Genomic DNA, 17,046 nt, shown 5'->3' with positions numbered 1-17,046 from the left:
GAAGGAATATTTGTTTTAAGTGTGCAAAATATCCAGTGAGTAAGGATATTGAACAAAAATATATAATGGCTTTGCTGCCTGTGAGAACACCAGATGGAACACTGTATGGTGTTCAGCCTTTGTCATATTGAATACTCGAGAACAATGAAAGGCTCAAAGCTGGCATTCTAGTTATCCCCTTTAGATACGCATTATGTGTGATTATAAATCCATGAAATTTACATAATTTGATGCTAAGGTCCTGGGGAGTAAGTTTAAAGCGAGTGGAAGTGTTGGAATAAATGATAGTGTATGTTATAGCAATTAATTGCAAGAACATAATTATCCATATACATATTGTGAAGCCAGTTGTGCCATATTTCTTCAGGAAACAAATTTAACAACCCACTCAATCCACGTGCAGTAGTAATGTGGTGGCGGCAAGCATTCCCAAAAAGGTAAAAAAATATTTTGAATTTCTTGCTGAAACACCCCACATCCAACGTCTCATTAAACGTGGTACTGCCTTCACCAAAGCGATTGTTGTGTGTAGCAGAAGCGATATAAGGGAACTTTAGGTAACAAGAATGTTGAATTTACCATTAGCTCGGTGTTCATGGTCTCCTTTTTGCCAACGATGCACGGAAATGGCAAAAGTAAGTCTCGTCTCCAAACGAGGACGCCATGTTGTAAAGGGTTATCGAAGAATTGAAGCAGGCAGGGATCTTGCATGTCACTTTCCACAGAAACTGTGCAGAAGAAAGGCACAAAGTGCAGAATGTACAGCCTGCCATAATGAATAGAATGAGTGGTTAATGGCGTACACTTCTCTATTTTCGATGCCGGTAACTATGCAGTGACCTCGTGTCGCTTTATTTGCAGGCCTCCGTCTCCCGCGGCCAGTCATAATGGCCTCCCCTCCTTAATCGGTCCACCCATGGACAGTGGGCAAGACGAGGAGCACAGACTGATCGCCCGTTACGCCGCACGCCTCGCACAGAGGCCCACTGGCTCAACTGACACGGCAAGGCAAAGGGAGCTGCTGTCACAGTTGGAGGCGAAAAACAGGTGGCTTCTCTCGCCAAGCATGCTGCTGCCTCAGAGCACTTCTCTGGCTCTAAATGGTTTATTAAGGCAAAAATCTTGTATGTCTCGTTCGATGGTGGCATGAAGGCGTGAGCATGAAATGGTACAAAAACACCATGTGACCCATCAAGCGTGGCACAAGGCACACGAGTTGTGCGTTAATAACTTCATCTCTGTGACATTCGTGCGACTTGGCCTACTGACGGCTGTGGAGTAATGTGGAAAGGGCACACGATGGAAGAGGCTGAGCCAGGACCTGGTGGATTATGTGGTAGGCAGAAGAGGTATGTGCAAAATGAGACGCAACGAGCCAAACGGCTTGTCGGATTCTGACCACGACGTTTCCATCTTTAATGCACCCCCATTGAGGCTTTCTTCTTCAGGTCGTCCTAGCGATAGTGTAAGAGATCGTCGAAATTTTTGCTTTATGAACAATATTAGCCAATGGGCCACCGAGAAAAATTCTGGCTGAACCCATCTCGCAATGACTGTAACGTAAATTTGGTTAGCATTCAAACAATATTGCAACACGCTGCATTACCATTGCTGGAATGAGTCATGTATGAAGGGTGTCCTGCCCAGGCCACGCTTGCCTCTTGACATCCTGCACTATTTAGTAACGCACTCACGTGGTCCCTTTAGCCCACTCATTTTGTGTGGCCTTTGAGACGTGCGATGCACTGGCACTCTCAATGCTGAGAATTTGCGTCTTGTTGTCTAAGAGCATTTGTTAAACACTGGTAAGATGCTGAGCCTCTGCCTGAAGGAATTGTTGGCTTGGTGTGGATCTCAATTTTTCGGTTTGAATAGTAATTACTGTCAAATAATGTAATGGGGAATATTCCGAATGGATGGATTTGCATAAAACCATCATGTTCGATGTTGCAGAGAAATGATGGGCCAGATAGTGCGGCTACGACAGCAGCAGGAGCGAGAAGAGTCGATGCGTGCTGGCAGCCCCGCGCTGGTCGGGGAGCTGCAGGCACTGCGTCAGCGGAAGGCCCATCTCGAGGCACATCTGGCACAACTGCAGGACAGCCGAAGGGACCTCATGCTCCAGCTGGAGGCCCTCATGAAGATGCTCAAGGTACCACTGGACTAGGCAACACTTCTTCCTTCAGCAAAACTAACACACCATCAGACTATATACCTGCCACACGTGTGTCAATTCAAACAACTGTCATCATTCGTGCTTCACATTGTTTGAACGTGGCTTATCACCTATTGTAGGGGTCTCAAGCTCACCGGGGCTGGCAGGCGACAGTCACGAAATTTAGTCGCCTCGAGGGCCGGGACTGAAGAAGGTTACAGCCGGGGGGTGTGGATCAACAAAACGTCAGTTAACGTCGCCATCTGAAACAAGGCCTTTCCTATATTATATCTCATTCATAGTTAATTTCTAAAGGGATTTTGATGTCAGGTTTCGAGAAACTAATCGATACTGATCTCCAGAATGACTGGAATCTGGGCACCAATTCGGAAATACTATAAAGTTTGTGTTCCAAAGTTATGTTTAACACATGGTGACAGCATGGAGTACCTCACGAAAGTAATGCTTGAGACCAGTCACGTTTCTGTACCTCGTGAACATACTTATTGAAAAAAAATAAATCACACACACACACATACATGTGCAGTCATGTTCGGGCCGAGCCGCTAACGTGCAGCCAGTGGGCCGCATGTTTCAGATCCCTGACCTATTGTGTGCTTTTGACACTCATCGTTGTATTCCAGGTTTTAGGATGAAACTTTGAAACTCATGGATGATTTCTGTGGAGATGACATCAACAATATTGAGTAAAGTAACATAATCACACAAATCAGGGGCTCAGGGGGGTCTGGACATTCTGCCTTGATTGTGTACGTACATAGTGCAGGAGGACAGTGCTGCTCGGACTGGCCACAGGAGACTGTGCTCGCAAGACTTTTGTGTGCCTGCAGGCTAACTTTCGTAGTTTGATTGCACCTGTGTGTAGGATACAGAGTTAGTGTCACAAGCTGGAGTTTTTGCATGCAGAACCATCAGCGGAGTCCCCGGTCAACGCCTGGCAGCTCTCCCCGATCCACTGCATCACCACGCGAGCGGCCACCCATAGTGGCCGCACACTTGCAGACCCCGGACAGTCTGGTGGGCCTGGGTGCGGACGTGCAGATGGCCTTTGGCCGCACACCCGAGGGTCGGCAGCTGCGCGACCACTTGCTCGTTGCTGCCGACTCAGTCACCCACGCCATGTCATCACTCGTGCGTGAATTACATTCAGGTAATTTGCTGATTTACTCATTTATTTTTACCTACTGCAGCTCTGCAAGGGGTATTGCATGAGTGGGGATCATATATCATGCACCAATTGCTGACAAAAAGTCACAAAATGGCAATGCACAAACGTGTCCAAGTAAATTTCAGTGTACAAAAGGGATATACATAGGGATGGGCGAATAGTAAACTTGAGGTTCGAAGCGAATAGTGATTTGGTCGAATAATTTTGAATTCCACAGTTCGAGTAGTATATAATAAAGAAAAATAAGCATTTTTGTCATGACCCAACTAACTTGCACAATATTTCTAAGAATTGAAACTAGCTGTGTGCGAATGTCACTTTTTTTCGGTTACAAGTGAAGTGGAAGCAAATTCCAATAGTGGTAGGATTTGAATCATAACAGGGCACAAGTTATAAGCGATAAAATGTGTCATTTTAAAAGCTGCTATACTTAGCACATATAAGCCCGTATAACGTGCTTTTAATTTTAAAAAGTAATCAGTTAAGGTGCAGGTAATACCCCTGTCACACGGCACATGTAATGCCATTCGCAGCGAATGTCATTAGGTGTTAATGCCATTTTTGTTGCTGCTACATGGGCATAGCGAATGACATTCACACCTAATGGCATTTGCCCGTTGAATGAGTTCACCAAACTCATTCAGGCGCGACATGTGTACTCTCGTCAACAGGCGCTTGGCAAAAGATTGCGACATCGATATCTTAAAGCATGTTAAAGCAATATGTAAACGATGTTAACGTTCTTGTTAAAGATTGTCGTTAACTTTCCGGTAACTTTTTTGCGTACAACGCGATGTTGGAAGCAATTTGCGCAGCTATATTCTCTTTCCCATACTCCGACTTGACGCTAGCGCCACCTCCTGTCAGCCATGTGGCCGCGTTTACAAACGCTCACTGTTGTTTTGGTGAAGCAACGCCGCGGTAGCCGTAGCGATAGTTGCACGCACGTGTTGGATATATATCTGCCAGTCATGGATGCGAACCCCGGAAGCAAGAAAAAATATGTAAATTAAAAGCACAATTTGTAACTTTTTGTTATCACAGCCGCGTGCCGATAAACATTGATATCAATTGCGAATGTCATTTCATATGGCCGTGTAGACCCGGAACGCAAGATCGCAATGACATTCGTTTTGAATGTCATTCGCAGCGAATGACATTACATGTGCCGTGTGACAGGGGTATAATATGTACATTTAACCTTAAAGGGGTGGTGCCATCAAATTTCGAGGCTATAACAAGTCTGTTGTGGGTTTCCTCTGTATGCAAGGACACTTCACACGAAGGGTCGGACACAGCAAACGTTTAGAATATATTTTAATTCACTTCCCAAAGTGTACCTAAATGCCCATTCTCCCGATCGAGACCCATCGCTAGCGCGCCAACACTGACGTAGTAGCTCTATAGGAAAGGCAACGAAAGTTGTAGTGACGTCGCACCAGATCTGCTGTAGTGACGTGAGTGACCTCCGGACGTCCGCCACTTCTGCAACCGTCTGCAACGTACCTACCGATATGGTCCCTAGAATATACTATATTCTAGGGACTGTAGTACCAGCAAAACATTGATTGCTGCATCACTCGCCGAGTTTCGATCGCGCCCTGGCTGAGTGTGTCACAGCCTTGTGTGGTCACTTGACCAAGCCTCCTACACTTCTACGTCACTGTCCAACCTTGGCGCCCAGAAACCGAAACCGAAAGTTATCCACATAAAACGGTGATATTAAATTATTTAGCGAGAATACATGAATCTTGGTGCGTGTATCATGCTTCCTGGAGCTATAGGAAACGCTTACAGCAAAGAACGTGCAAATCACAAATTTGGTGGCACCACCTCTTTAAGTGTGGGCTCGCGGCAGTGCGGATTTTTTCTGGAGAGGTGGTTTCACAGCACAGTAGCCCCGTGCTGCAGTGAAACAAGCTCTTCAATGTGGTTTTATACAGTCAAATATACGTCTGTTCATCCATTTCAAATAATATAAATTCGTGTCAAAGCGAATTCGAATATTGTAATATTTGTTTGAATATTCGCCCATCCCTAGATATTCATAATGCTTCGTGCTCTGGCAACACTGGGCACGTCCACTATATTTTGCTGAGAGCAGTCTGCTAGCGCTTCCATTAGGAGAGGCTGAGCAGCAGTCGTTAGCGAAGCTGCACAAAACTTTTGACTGTTTTAATTGTATTCAAGATGTGCCCACCTGTATAATGTCAGCTGCACTTTTTAATTTCCACCTTTGAAAAACCTAGTTAAGATATTGCCACATCAGCATTATTTTACTACAGTGCTGGCAAAAGTACATATGCCAGTGAATGTTGTTGCGTAGGTGTGGGTTCTGAAGATGAAGCCTCCCAGCCTGGACCCGATGTTGATGGAAGCCAGCACAACGGCTGCCCAGATGTAAGCCCACAGGTAACTTGTTCACCGAGCCATACACAGAGTACAGTTGTGAGCAATACGAGATTGATTGATTGAAATAACTAATGAGGTCCTGCAGGGGAACACCGAATTCGTGTTTAGTCAACAATTACTTGTAATGCACCGATATGAATGGGACGTCTTTAATTGCAAGAGATACCTTTCTGCTTGAGGATTTAGTATGAGGATTCATATTGCTCACGAGTGTACTTTTGAACTAGGTGCATTTGCAGTGCTGGATATTATCAGTCAGTCAGTTAGGCAGGTGCTTTTGGCACCACTTTTCACTCAGTGGCTGCCAATGCACAAGAATTGCATGCTGAAGCAGTGGCCAACAGGTACATCCATTGTCAGCCCAATACGTGTTTGCAAGCCTAACATTTTCTTATGATATAGCCCAATGCATGCTTATTTGCTCAGTGATTTGCTATTTTTAAACTTACTATTTTTCAAACGCCTCACTGATGACCTTGTTTTCATGTGTGCATAGATACTGTAAAGCTCAAAGGAAAAAAAATTTTAACAGCACATTACACTGCCACTTCTATAGAGTGCAGACAAACTGACAGTATGTCCGAACGTGACTCGATCATTCTTTTCCTCCTGCTTTGAGTAAAGCACGAGATTTCCGAGCGCATTTAAAGTTTGTACAGTCACCCATTTTGTTGTGGCGTGAACACAAGGATTTCTTGGTTGAAATGTTCTACACGTGGACTATGCAATTTTCAATTTGTCAACACAGAACAGGTGACAACAAATAATTTTATTAACATAATGCCGTAATGCGACGTTTTTTTGAGGAGGTCAAGACTAGAGCATTTGCAGCAACCCTAAAGTACATGCATGGCTTATTCAGTCTTTATTGAAGGCTATAACATAAGGCCTACTTATCCTTTATCTTGTCTTGTAGGTAAGCAGCTTCATAACCCTGCCAGTGCAGGCGAATACACAGCCTCTGTAAATCACACCATACTTGTGCGCAGATCAGCACTGAGTCTTTCAAGTATGCCCTCTCAGCCAAGGTTGTTTTGCCTGATGCTTCTTTTGCGACAAACAGCCTTGGCACTACTGGGCAATTACGAGACATTTGCCATGCCCGCAGGAGCTGTCTCCCAGCTGTCTGCAGCCAGGAACCACCGACGACGACAGCTACGTCCGCACCGAAGACGAAGAGGAGGCGGCCAACACGGACTGGGAGGAGACCGTGCACCGCTGGGTCAACCGCTAGGTAGCCAATAAACGAACAGCTAGCTGCCTGGCTGCCCACTGCTCCGCCGTCTCTGCGCTTCTTGATTTAGGTACTCCTGCTTGACGCTGTCGCGTTCTTGAAGCGGTGGCAGTGCAGGATGTATGCCTTTTCTTCGTCGGTCCTTGGCAACGGCCAGCTGAAATTATCACGCACTTCAGCTGCTTCTTTGTACATGGTGAAATGGGCACTTTTCTATTTTTACTGAGGTGTGAGGCACTCATAAATAGATCATTTCTAATTATGAATGTTCAGAGAGCTTCACAGTCTGTTTTATTGGCTATGCTTTTGTACATAAGATGCATGACTGAAACAGCCACTCAGAATGCTGCTGTCTGTGATATTGATAGTCTGGGACATTGACTCATTATAATTACAGAAAAAAAGGTGCTTAGTAATTCAAGCCTTCTCGTTTTTTTTTTTTTTTTGCTTAATTGCAAAGTAGTGTTGTAATGTGCGGACGATCTGTGGCAACGTATTGCTGTCCGCGGAAACCTAACGTGCTTTGCCTCAGCCGTGGTAGCGTAAAAAGTATGCTGCAGGCATCCTTTCATGTTAAGGGGTCCCCAGAGCGGTTTTCTAAAATTGCGCCAGCATTTAGGCCATAGAATCATCGTCAACATGGAGCACATTGTAACACAGGGACATTCACTGTCCGCTGGAAGGTTCCAAGTGTAGTTTTAAATTGCGATTTTGTATTCTCTTGTGAGTTTTCTAATCACAGCCAATTATAGTGGGCTCAAACTATTATTAACGAACGAGAGAAGGGGAATTGGCTGTTGGTTTTTATTATGGTTGTGTCGAACTATTATGAACGATATTTGTCCGCAATTAGGTGGGAAAAATTATCAAGAAGAATTCAATCAGATTGGACCCATGCAACAAGCCATAGGCAGGTGCAGATAAAAGACCGTCATGCCACGATCTGCAGGAATTCGCAGATTCGAAAGTCTTGTAATGAATTACACACTTCATGCAGAGAGCTCAAATCAGCCTGCTAATGATCCCAAAGACTTGCTCTACTGGCTCAGTGTGTTTGTACAAAATTGTTGAAACTCCTTTGGGTCCTTTAACACAGACTGACCCACACAGCCATCAACATAAAAGTTCTGTCCTGGTTTTCTTCATCTGTGACATCAAGGTGACCCCTACAAGCAGTGTAAGAGTGTGTTTTTGAAGTTTCAACAGCGCATTCATCGTGAATTGCTCACAAGGCAAGGTGGTTTGCAGGAGTACTCAGACGAAGAGTATCATTCCAGCATGGTGCATGTGCGAATGTGGTATGCAAGATAGGCAAAATGGGATATGCAAGATATGCGTGAAGCTGTGTTCGTTTGGCTTGCCTCTGCTGGTGTTGTGGGTAGAGTGGCCGGCATATCCGCATGGTATTAGAGACAACGCATATATACACACCCGCAGGCCGTTGTCATGTGTGCACACACTGGGATTAAACTGTACATTATACTCGTGCTTTGGGAAAGGTCGGCTTGGTAATGCACTGTGCGGAGTCTGCTTTGCCTCCACCGCGGGTATCGGCCCGCATTTTTTTTTTTTTTTCGGCCACGGACAAACTTTTCGGACCGACCCTTCAAATAACGCTACGCATTAGAAGACAAGGCCTACCCAGAACCCTTTGCACACTTTGAAGTTCTCGAAGTAGGCCTGGCATTTGTCATAGTCGTAACCGTTGTCCTCGAGGCACTTCATACTCAACTTCTGTTCCTGCAATTGCAAAGTCAACACGAACCTAAATGTGACAACGCAATAAACTGGGTACCTGTTAAGACGTCGCATTTTAACAACGCAGCGGTTGCTCACCTTAAAACAGGGATTATTATTTCTCTGTTCAGTTTCATGCTCCAAAGACTGCGTCCTCATCGACGTGCGGGTCATCATGCTGCGGGGACACCAAGTGAAAATGATTAACCTTACTTACGCTCGGCAAAACTCGAGCTTTGTATTGAATGAGCAGCGGACCAACGCCGACTTCTACGATCCTAAGCTACGCACGGAAATAATGAGCCGTCGCATGAGGCATTTTACCTTCGTCTACAGTACAAGGCGACTGTCACGACAGCGCCATTTTCTTTCCTCGGCATACCTATGGCGACCCCTGTGAAATAAAGTTACTCTAGTTAAGTATTTGCGTCTTGTGCAACTGTAATAAAATAACACGCGAAAACAGTTTACAGAACGGATTAGTCACCGAGGTAGCAAGCTAAACAGCGTGAACAAGATGTTGCGAGCAGTGTAGCCGCAGCGTGCACTGCGCACTGCTCGACCAGCGTTTTCAAGGGCAGTGGCTCCACGCTTGGTGCGTACGATTGTACTTTATTAGCATGTCGTCAACATCATTGTGCATGCACGAGTCTTCTACAAATGAGCGCAGTGTAGCACCGTTTTTTATTGCCGTTCACTCGGAACTTCTGCGTGACTCGTTTTCCGCTGCAGCAGAAGTTAGGGCTACACCGCATCCTGCATGTGCACGGCGACAATGATGTTTGTTGCGGATCAGCCGTTTTATTGGTGCCGTATTTGATTGCAGCTAAGAAAAACCTCAAGTTCCACGGTTCTCGCGGTGTCGCACAACGGGCGGGACTCGCGAGCGATACGCACGTGTCTGACGCCTGCAAAACCCACGCTGGCGGCTAGTGAAAGCTATTTCAGACTTGCAGATCCACATGCTGATCGCATTCCGTTTAATAACACAAATAGCGTTTAGGAGACGCCCCATCTGACCAACAGCAGCAACCACAAAGGCGAACTTACGGCAATCTTCAGGGGCGAGGTATTTAACCCGTTGAACACCGATCAGCGTGAGTTACCCAACGGACGGACAAGACATTATCGGCATCCAGAAAGCAGTACTAAGTGCTTTCGGCAGATTTTGTGTTAAACACGCTTCGCACTTGCACACGTGATAGTGCCGGCAAACCCGCGCACATGTTGAAACTCGGATTTAGGGCATGGCCTACTTAACACTTTGGGCACCAAATCTTTGTGCTTGGCTTCGGCTCGCCGGAAGCCACGGCACTTTCACCGGATGTGGTGATCACGTGGCGCGCATGCGCAGTGTGCGGTATTAAAATTAATGGCCTATGGCGCTCGTTTTAAACGTACGGTTTTAAATAGATTTTTTGTCATGCGACGTAATTCTTGTGCGCGACTTAGCGCCTCTGGATGCTGTATTCGGCTGGTAGGAATGTTTCCCGGCGCACTGAGCTTGACGGCGTTTGGTGCACGCGTTGAGGTGCCTTAATTTTTTAATTCTTTTTTGGTCATGCGAACGAATCGTTTCTTTTTTTTTTTTTTTTTCGAGACATTCGTGTTAATGTATGTTAGGTCAGCTGACACTTTAGCAGGTGAAATAAAATGCAGCATGCATTTAATTGCTCCACGTTCCACTGATTCCTGGCGTTCAAAGGCCGAACACGAAAGGCCCCTACATCATTCTTCACACGAGGCTTCCTCACGCCTTTAGCAACATTACTTCAAGTTCGAAAATGTGCATGCCTTATCGAGTAGAGCACGGTGAAATTACGTGCGGCGTGTTTTCGAGCCATTAACTCCCACAAGAGCCACGCCGGCAGGTCTGTAAATCGTAATTGTATTTAAAGTAGCGAGTACAATATTTGAGAAATTCCATGAGCTGCATACCCTAATGGATGCAAAAACAGATGTGAGAAAGCACTCCTTTTGTCGTTCATTGTCCAGGTAACCAAAGACTCAGGTGTGACGTCATGCACAAACACTGCAGCGAATAGATTTTTTTAAAAAGTAAATATACCTTCGTTGGGTTGTGTGGGCTGCGAGCCTTCTTGCTTAAAGCACCAATGCCCTTCGGTCGAAAAATATCCCACGAATCCACTACTTTGCAAGATCATCAAGCCAAAGCCAATACTTGCGACTGCTGTGAAGCGCACATGAAGCATGTTTCCATTGTTATTTTCAGGATCTTTGTGCCTGACCTTGTATTCTTTATCCGTGATTGTCTTAGTTGTTACTGACACATTCGGGTCTTCCGCAAAGGTGGCATTCCGCAGTGCAGTTCTTGATTGTCATTTGTCCGTTTCGTCTAAGGAAAACAGAAGTGCGCATGTATGCAGGCCTCCGCCGATGGCATGAAGGTTGAGAGCTGGCCGGCGGGGGGCCGCCAGTATCGCTGCCCGACCACGGGCTGTGGACGCCTGTTCAGCTCAAAGTTCAAGCTGCTTCGGCACGCACTCATCCACGGTGGTGAGCGGCCCTTTCAGTGCCCGTCGTGCGAGCGCCGCTTCCACCGCAAGGACCACCTCAAGACGCACCAGCAGGTACACGACCCCAACAAGGCGCTGCACACGTGCGCGCTGTGCGGCAAGAAGTACAGCTCGGCACTCTCGTTCCGCAAGCACTCAGCACTGCATGCGGCGGAGGCGGGCGACCCTGTCTGCCGCCTGTGTGGCGCGGCCTTCGCACGCCGTGAAGATGTCCTGCTGCACCTGAAGGTGCACTCCGGTGCCTCTTCACGACTCGTCAAGCCGCCCACCGAGCGCCGTTTCAAGTGCGACCGCTGCGAGCGCTCTTTCTTCACGCGCAAGGACGTCAAGCGTCACCTGGTGGTGCACACGGGCCAGCGCAACTTCCAGTGCCAGTTCTGCCCGCAGAAGTTTGGTCGCAAGGACCACCTGGTCCGTCACACCAAGAAGACGCACCATGGCCAGGCAGCCGCTGCCCCCTGGGCGACGGCCTTCGCACCCTCCACAACTGCCATGAGCGTCGTCTCGGCTGCCACTATGGCTGAGGAACCACCGCACCACCATCGCCCGCCTCCTCCGCCGGCCAATCCGACCCTTTTGTTAACGGGTGGTTATTGTGGCGGGCCTAGCATTGTTGCAGCGCCTCCACCACCTCTGCCACACTTCAGCCAGGCCTTCCAGTAGAGCCTTTCAAATGGTCTCCGTTTCCCAAACGGCGCTTGTTGCCAGAATGCACTGGTTGTAAGCCGGGCATTCCAGTAGACAAGCGACAACCCCCTCCCCCTTTTTTAAAATTCTTTCTTTCTCTTGTCTCGCTGAAAAGTCTTGACAACAGCTGTGTCCTGTCCTGCTAGGCTTGCTTCCAGTACGTGTTGGGTCAAGTGTGTTGCACGAGAGCAGCTTCACTGAGCAACGCTAAACACACGCTCAAGTGCGCCATGGCGTGACTTAGAAGTCACCCTATTACTACTATGGATGACAACTGCAGTTAGTGGGTTGTGAGTGATAATCCTTCCTTCAACTTTTTGCGGGTATCACCACACCACTGGCAGGTGCAGCGCCATGTAGGATGATTTCTAAACAAATGTTGATGTTTACGCAGTAATGATGTCATCAGACCATGTAGCATGGCACTGGTCCTGCACATTTTGTTGTCAATATTAGGATGGTGCTCAAGTTCGAGGCCAGAAGCTCTGGTTATCAGTGCCTTAAATCTCCTCAGTTTATGGTATCTACTTCCTCAGTAACGCCAGTTCAAGTTGCATGTGTACTATGCCAGTGTTTGTTCTGAAAGATCTGTCTTTGCACATTTGCAAAACAAAGTCCTCCATTTATTGCAAGGCCTGTGATGATGTGCAAGAGATGCAGCAGAACTAGATCTCTCTAGCCTTGTCCGGTGTTATAACTAATCTTTTTTTTTTTTTCATATTGCAATAACTCTGGCAAGTGAAGCATGAAGTGCCAGTGTGAAGGCACAGACGTGATTGCAGCAAGTGTTCCGTTTTCACGCACATTTTACTAAAGTTCTGCTTCCAGCAGTTGTTAAAACGCCAGATAAATTAGCCGCATTTGTTCCATTGTTGCCAATTTATGATGTCAACCTGTTGCACACTGAATGACTAGCATGTAGGTCATGGGAGCTTCACCCCCACCCTGCATGTGCTTCAGCAGATACGCTTAGATTTAATCACACTTGCACAGGCCTTCTTTCAAGAATGAAAATTGGAAAGACAAATACTCACACTCCTGATTGCGAGTACATGCATGCGTACTATAGCATTCCAAGCAGTTCTTGCTGGAGTCAAGTGCCAATCACATGATAGTAATAAGAATAGTGGATATTTAGAGTATGGTGTTTTCAAGTTTGGAATACTGACATCAGTTGTCATTGTCTGTCACTATGTTCAAAACTAGCAGGCCATTAGTTCTTGTGCTTGAATATGCCTCTTAGCACAGTCCATATACAGGCACTTAATGTGCTGCTACCTCAAGATGTTCAATGCCACGGGAGTGCGCATGTTTTTCTCGCACTCCTGTTGATGGCAGTGCACTTTGTTTCGTGCGTACCTGAATATACCGGTGAAAGTCGAGTCAACATTGGCGCGGGGAAGCCCTGAAAAATGGAGGTGAAATTAATTGGTGCACACCGCAACGCCGGCTGCCTGCGCGGCACCTTCAGTGTGTTCAGATGATGTACCTGTTTTTACTCTTTAGCTCTTTTACACCAAGTATTTTACGAGTCTTTTTTTATATAGCCATATATGTTGCCTTATACACACGTGCATATTTTATCTTTACATGAGTGTTGACTACCTCCAGGGGAGATCTGCCTCTGTTCCCGGTGAGATTCCGGTGTCCCCCTTTTTCGAGACCAGTGATGTATGTGTTCATTTTTGTGCCTTTTTCTGCACCCCCTTTTAAGCCAAGGAGGGCTTGGCCCACGCTCTGCTTGGTACCCAGATTGCAATACGTCTTATTTTTCTCGTTGTACCTGCGGCTATGCCACTTGTGCCATCATCCTTGTTTTATAGCAGAGTGGTGTACGTCATTCCCAATGTATTTGTGGCTGTTGCAATGCTTTTTGCATAGATACTTGTTTATTAGCCGACCACGCAAACTAGAGTTGACTTGCAATAATTAAAACTACTTTCAATTTAACGTTTTGGTTAGTTTTATGTTTATGTTGGTCTGCCATGGTTCCAGTGAATTTTTAAATTGTACAGTTCAAGTTATACCTTCTGCCGCAGCCTGTTTAAGCTGCCGCATTCACAGCACAGCACAGAGCAAACCGATCAAAATGTAGCTGGGTATAGTTGGTATAAAGCAGCAACGCTTACGTTTTTTTATATATACCACTCATGACTGGTTAGTCTTACTGATAGTGCAATAGGAGCGCCATTCAAATCGGAAAGGAATTGGCGCAGAATCACTATATCATTGTAAGCTGCACTGTTGAAAATTGGCATTAACAAACCAGTAGTACATTTGACTCAGATATCTGGTGAACCTATTGTGCACATACCCATTTGCACAATACTGCTATCACGAACTAACGTATACATTACTGACGAAAGAAAGCTCCATCTCTTAGCAGTTTTGAATTAATGCAAGTCGACCATGTTGCATAATTATGTGCACTTGACGATAGGAACATGTTTTGTACCTGAATGAATCGTTACATGTCTGAAGTTGGCCAAGGATTTATAAGGAGTGAAGCATCTGATGAATTGCATTTACTTTGATGCGGAAAATAATGAAGTTGCAGGCTAGTTGATTTATGATTACAGGTCAGGTAGCACAGACAGATGTATGACTCAAATTTTGGGGGCATACTCCGAGAGCATGTGCAGTTTCTTGCATGTTAATTTTGGAATGTGCAATTTGCATAGTGGTACTTTGTGATGCCAAAAATAATCGAGTTGCAGGCTAGTTTATTTACGATTACAGGTCAGGTAGCACTGACAGATGTATTATTCAAATTTTGGGGGCATACTCCGAGAGCATGTGCAGTTTCTTGCATGTTAATTTTGGAATGTGCAATTTGCGTAGTGGTACTTTGATGCCAAAAATAATCGAATTGCAGGCTAATTTATTTACGATTACAGGTCAGGTAGCACTGACAGATGTATGACTCAAATTTTGGGGGCATACTCCGAGAGCATGTGCAGTTTCTTGCATGTTAATTTTGGAATGTGCAATTTGCGTAGTGTTACTTTGATGCCGAAAATAATCGAGTTGCAGGCTAGTTTATTTATGATTACAGGTCAGGTAGCACAGACAGATGTATTATTCAAATTTTGGGGGCATACTCCGAGAGCATGTGCAGTTTCTTGCATGTTAATTTTGGAATGTGCAATTTGCGTAGTGGTACTTTGATGCCGAAAATAATCGAGTTGCAGGCTAGTTTATTTACGATTACAGGTCAGGTAGCACTGACAGATGTATTATTCAAATTTTGGGGGCATACTCCGAGAGCATGTGCAGTTTCTTGCATGTTAATTTTGGAATGTGCAATTTGCATAGTGGTGCGAGACTATTCAAAAAGTTTTAATTGAATAATATACTTTTCATTGTTCGGAGTTCCATCGTAACTGCTTGTAAACAATATTTCTTCAATATAGCAAAATGCCAAGGATACCCAAGTTAATGTAAAATCGGTGCAAAAGTACAAGCGAGTCCCTAAGGGCATAGTATAAGCATAAAACATAAAAACATCTTATGTTTTAGTTCAGCAGGCTACTTCAGTTCGTGAGCAAGGGTTTTCCAGCTGTACAGTGCTGTTTTTCGTACTCTGAGATGTGCATGCAAAGAACCTCTTTATTGGTTCCTTATGGACAACTTGTGGTTTAATGATAAATTTGCGAGTACAAGCATGCAAACATCTGTTCCAGTGTTGAAAACATGCTTGAAATTTGATTTGCTCTCGGAAATGAATTGCTTGCACACCCCTAAAAGTCTGTGTGAAACGACGAAGTGTTGCATGCACAGATGCTTCTCAAAGGTTGCAAAAATGGGAGCTGTACTGGATGGAAATTTCGCATCACGGAATTGCCATAGAGGTTGCAATGCGGATTCCTGTTCTGCTTTTGATCAACCTGTGAAGTTCAAGTTGCAATAGGCTGTAAATATGTAGGACCAATAACTGGTGCTAATTCTGCTACGAATTTAGAAAAAAGAAATTAACACACATCGACAACATGTTATGCTGAAATAAAATGCAGTTAGTCCCTTTTACTTGGCTGCAGAACAAAGTACAGTACTTGTGGATTCAAACCAGACATCTAAAATTTTTAATATAACCACTGATATGCGCAATTGCTCAAGATAATCACGGCACATCGCAACGAATCTGGTCTCTAAAGATGTTGCCTCTGAACTACGTGTTCGAGTTGAAATTACGCCGATGTGACCCAAACTTAAGGCTGTGGAAACTAAAGAATGCGCGTTACTTACCCCGACTTGTCCCGTTTCAATCCTAGAGTATTGTACTTCTTGACAAATTTGGCAGGCACGTGAAGTCTGCGTTCATTAACTGGCACTGCGAAATTTGGATTTGTCCAGTAAACCCAGAGTTTATGGTTATGCCTTGCACCTTTCCTGTTGCATTAACCACCTGTTTCAGTGCATGCCAAAGTTAGATTTTCCCTAGTATAGAATTTTTGTTCTGACGAAAGGTAAACTGTATGCCCAAGGCATAGAGAAACGTCCCTTACGTAGATGGGGTATCAAATCCACCACAGTTGCCTTTCCACTGTAGTATTCTTGTTAATCAAGCCGCAAAACCAAAGATGCTCCGGTATGTTTGAACGTGGAAGCACTTTGTGAAGTCAATGGTATAGCTGCACAATATTTCTCATACCAGTTACTGTTTGAAAGACTCCTGTTTTCATGTAGCTTCACACTTATGAAAGTGATTTTGTAAAGCGAATTTGCTATGTTTGTAACCTGCAAAAGTTCGTACTACTGAGCCAAGTGTTTACGATGGTGTTACATGCCAAGTTCTCAATTCATCGGGCTCGCCAATGTATCACAGGTTGAAGGAACTTGTGCAGCAATACTTATCTCACAAAAAAAAAGGAGCCTCTTGCAGTGCACAGGGCCATTTCTTGTGGCCCTCCTTGGCTGGTTGCAGATGTACCTGAGCCCAGATGTAGACAACGGGCACCCCCCCTAGTCATCCCCAGACGACTGGGGCTGGCCATAAAGCATGCTCAGAAGTGCCTTCCTATTTTGCTTGTACCTCATGTAGTCCCGGTGTGTCACGTTTATTTTTTTTTATACAATAAACATACTCCCAATCAAA

General features: G+C 45.3%; 3 protein-coding genes across 8 annotated transcripts in view; 2 read left to right on the top strand and 1 right to left on the bottom strand.

Moving 5' to 3' along the window:
• The window catches only part of LOC119406917 (dystrobrevin beta), a 21,550-nt gene extending 14,516 nt beyond the window's left edge, over positions 1 to 7,034 (top strand). Inside the window, exons 10-14 of one of the 2 annotated variants that reach the window (XM_037673704.2) lie at positions 862 to 1,047; positions 1,954 to 2,152; positions 3,083 to 3,326; positions 5,671 to 5,744; positions 6,865 to 7,034. In XM_037673704.2, the coding sequence (XP_037529632.1) occupies positions 862 to 1,047; positions 1,954 to 2,152; positions 3,083 to 3,326; positions 5,671 to 5,744; positions 6,865 to 6,990 (829 nt within the window). In that variant the 3' untranslated portion in view covers positions 6,991 to 7,034. Of the gene's footprint in view, positions 1 to 861; positions 1,048 to 1,953; positions 2,153 to 3,082; positions 3,327 to 5,670; positions 5,757 to 6,864 lie in introns of both variants that reach the window. The other variant, XM_037673703.2, reaches the window with a different exon arrangement.
• Positions 6,511 to 10,041, bottom strand: LOC119406919 (coiled-coil-helix-coiled-coil-helix domain-containing protein 7). 2 transcript variants are annotated; one of them, XM_037673706.2, is made up of 5 exons: positions 9,778 to 10,041; positions 9,052 to 9,121; positions 8,827 to 8,905; positions 8,632 to 8,730; positions 6,511 to 7,147 (listed from the first exon to the last, which is right to left on the bottom strand). In XM_037673706.2, exons 2-5 carry the CDS (start codon positions 9,105 to 9,107, stop codon positions 7,010 to 7,012), a joined length of 372 nt encoding a protein of 123 aa, XP_037529634.1. In that variant the 5' UTR covers positions 9,108 to 9,121; positions 9,778 to 10,041; the 3' UTR covers positions 6,511 to 7,009. The 2 variants fall into 2 exon arrangements, with proteins under 2 accessions (XP_037529634.1, XP_037529635.1); XM_037673707.2 differs by lacking the exon at positions 9,052 to 9,121 and having other exon boundaries at positions 9,778 to 10,040.
• On the top strand, positions 9,133 to 17,046 carry LOC119406918 (zinc finger protein PLAGL1). 4 transcript variants are annotated; one of them, XR_007417856.1, is made up of 3 exons: positions 9,133 to 9,322; positions 11,115 to 14,535; positions 15,170 to 17,046. XR_007417856.1 is itself a non-coding variant. In XM_037673705.1 (2 exons), the coding sequence occupies exon 2, from the start codon at positions 11,130 to 11,132 to the stop codon at positions 11,925 to 11,927; it is 798 nt and encodes a 265-aa protein (XP_037529633.1). In that variant the 5' UTR covers positions 9,133 to 9,322; positions 11,115 to 11,129; the 3' UTR covers positions 11,928 to 17,046. The 4 variants fall into 4 exon arrangements, 1 of the variants encoding a protein (XP_037529633.1); XR_007417855.1 differs by having other exon boundaries at positions 14,696 to 17,046; XR_007417854.1 differs by having other exon boundaries at positions 11,115 to 15,011.

Source organism: Rhipicephalus sanguineus, chromosome 10 (assembly GCF_013339695.2).
Source record: "Rhipicephalus sanguineus isolate Rsan-2018 chromosome 10, BIME_Rsan_1.4, whole genome shotgun sequence".
NCBI lineage: Eukaryota > Metazoa > Arthropoda > Arachnida > Ixodida > Ixodidae > Rhipicephalus > Rhipicephalus sanguineus.
This window is presented reverse-complemented; position numbering and strand designations above follow the sequence as displayed.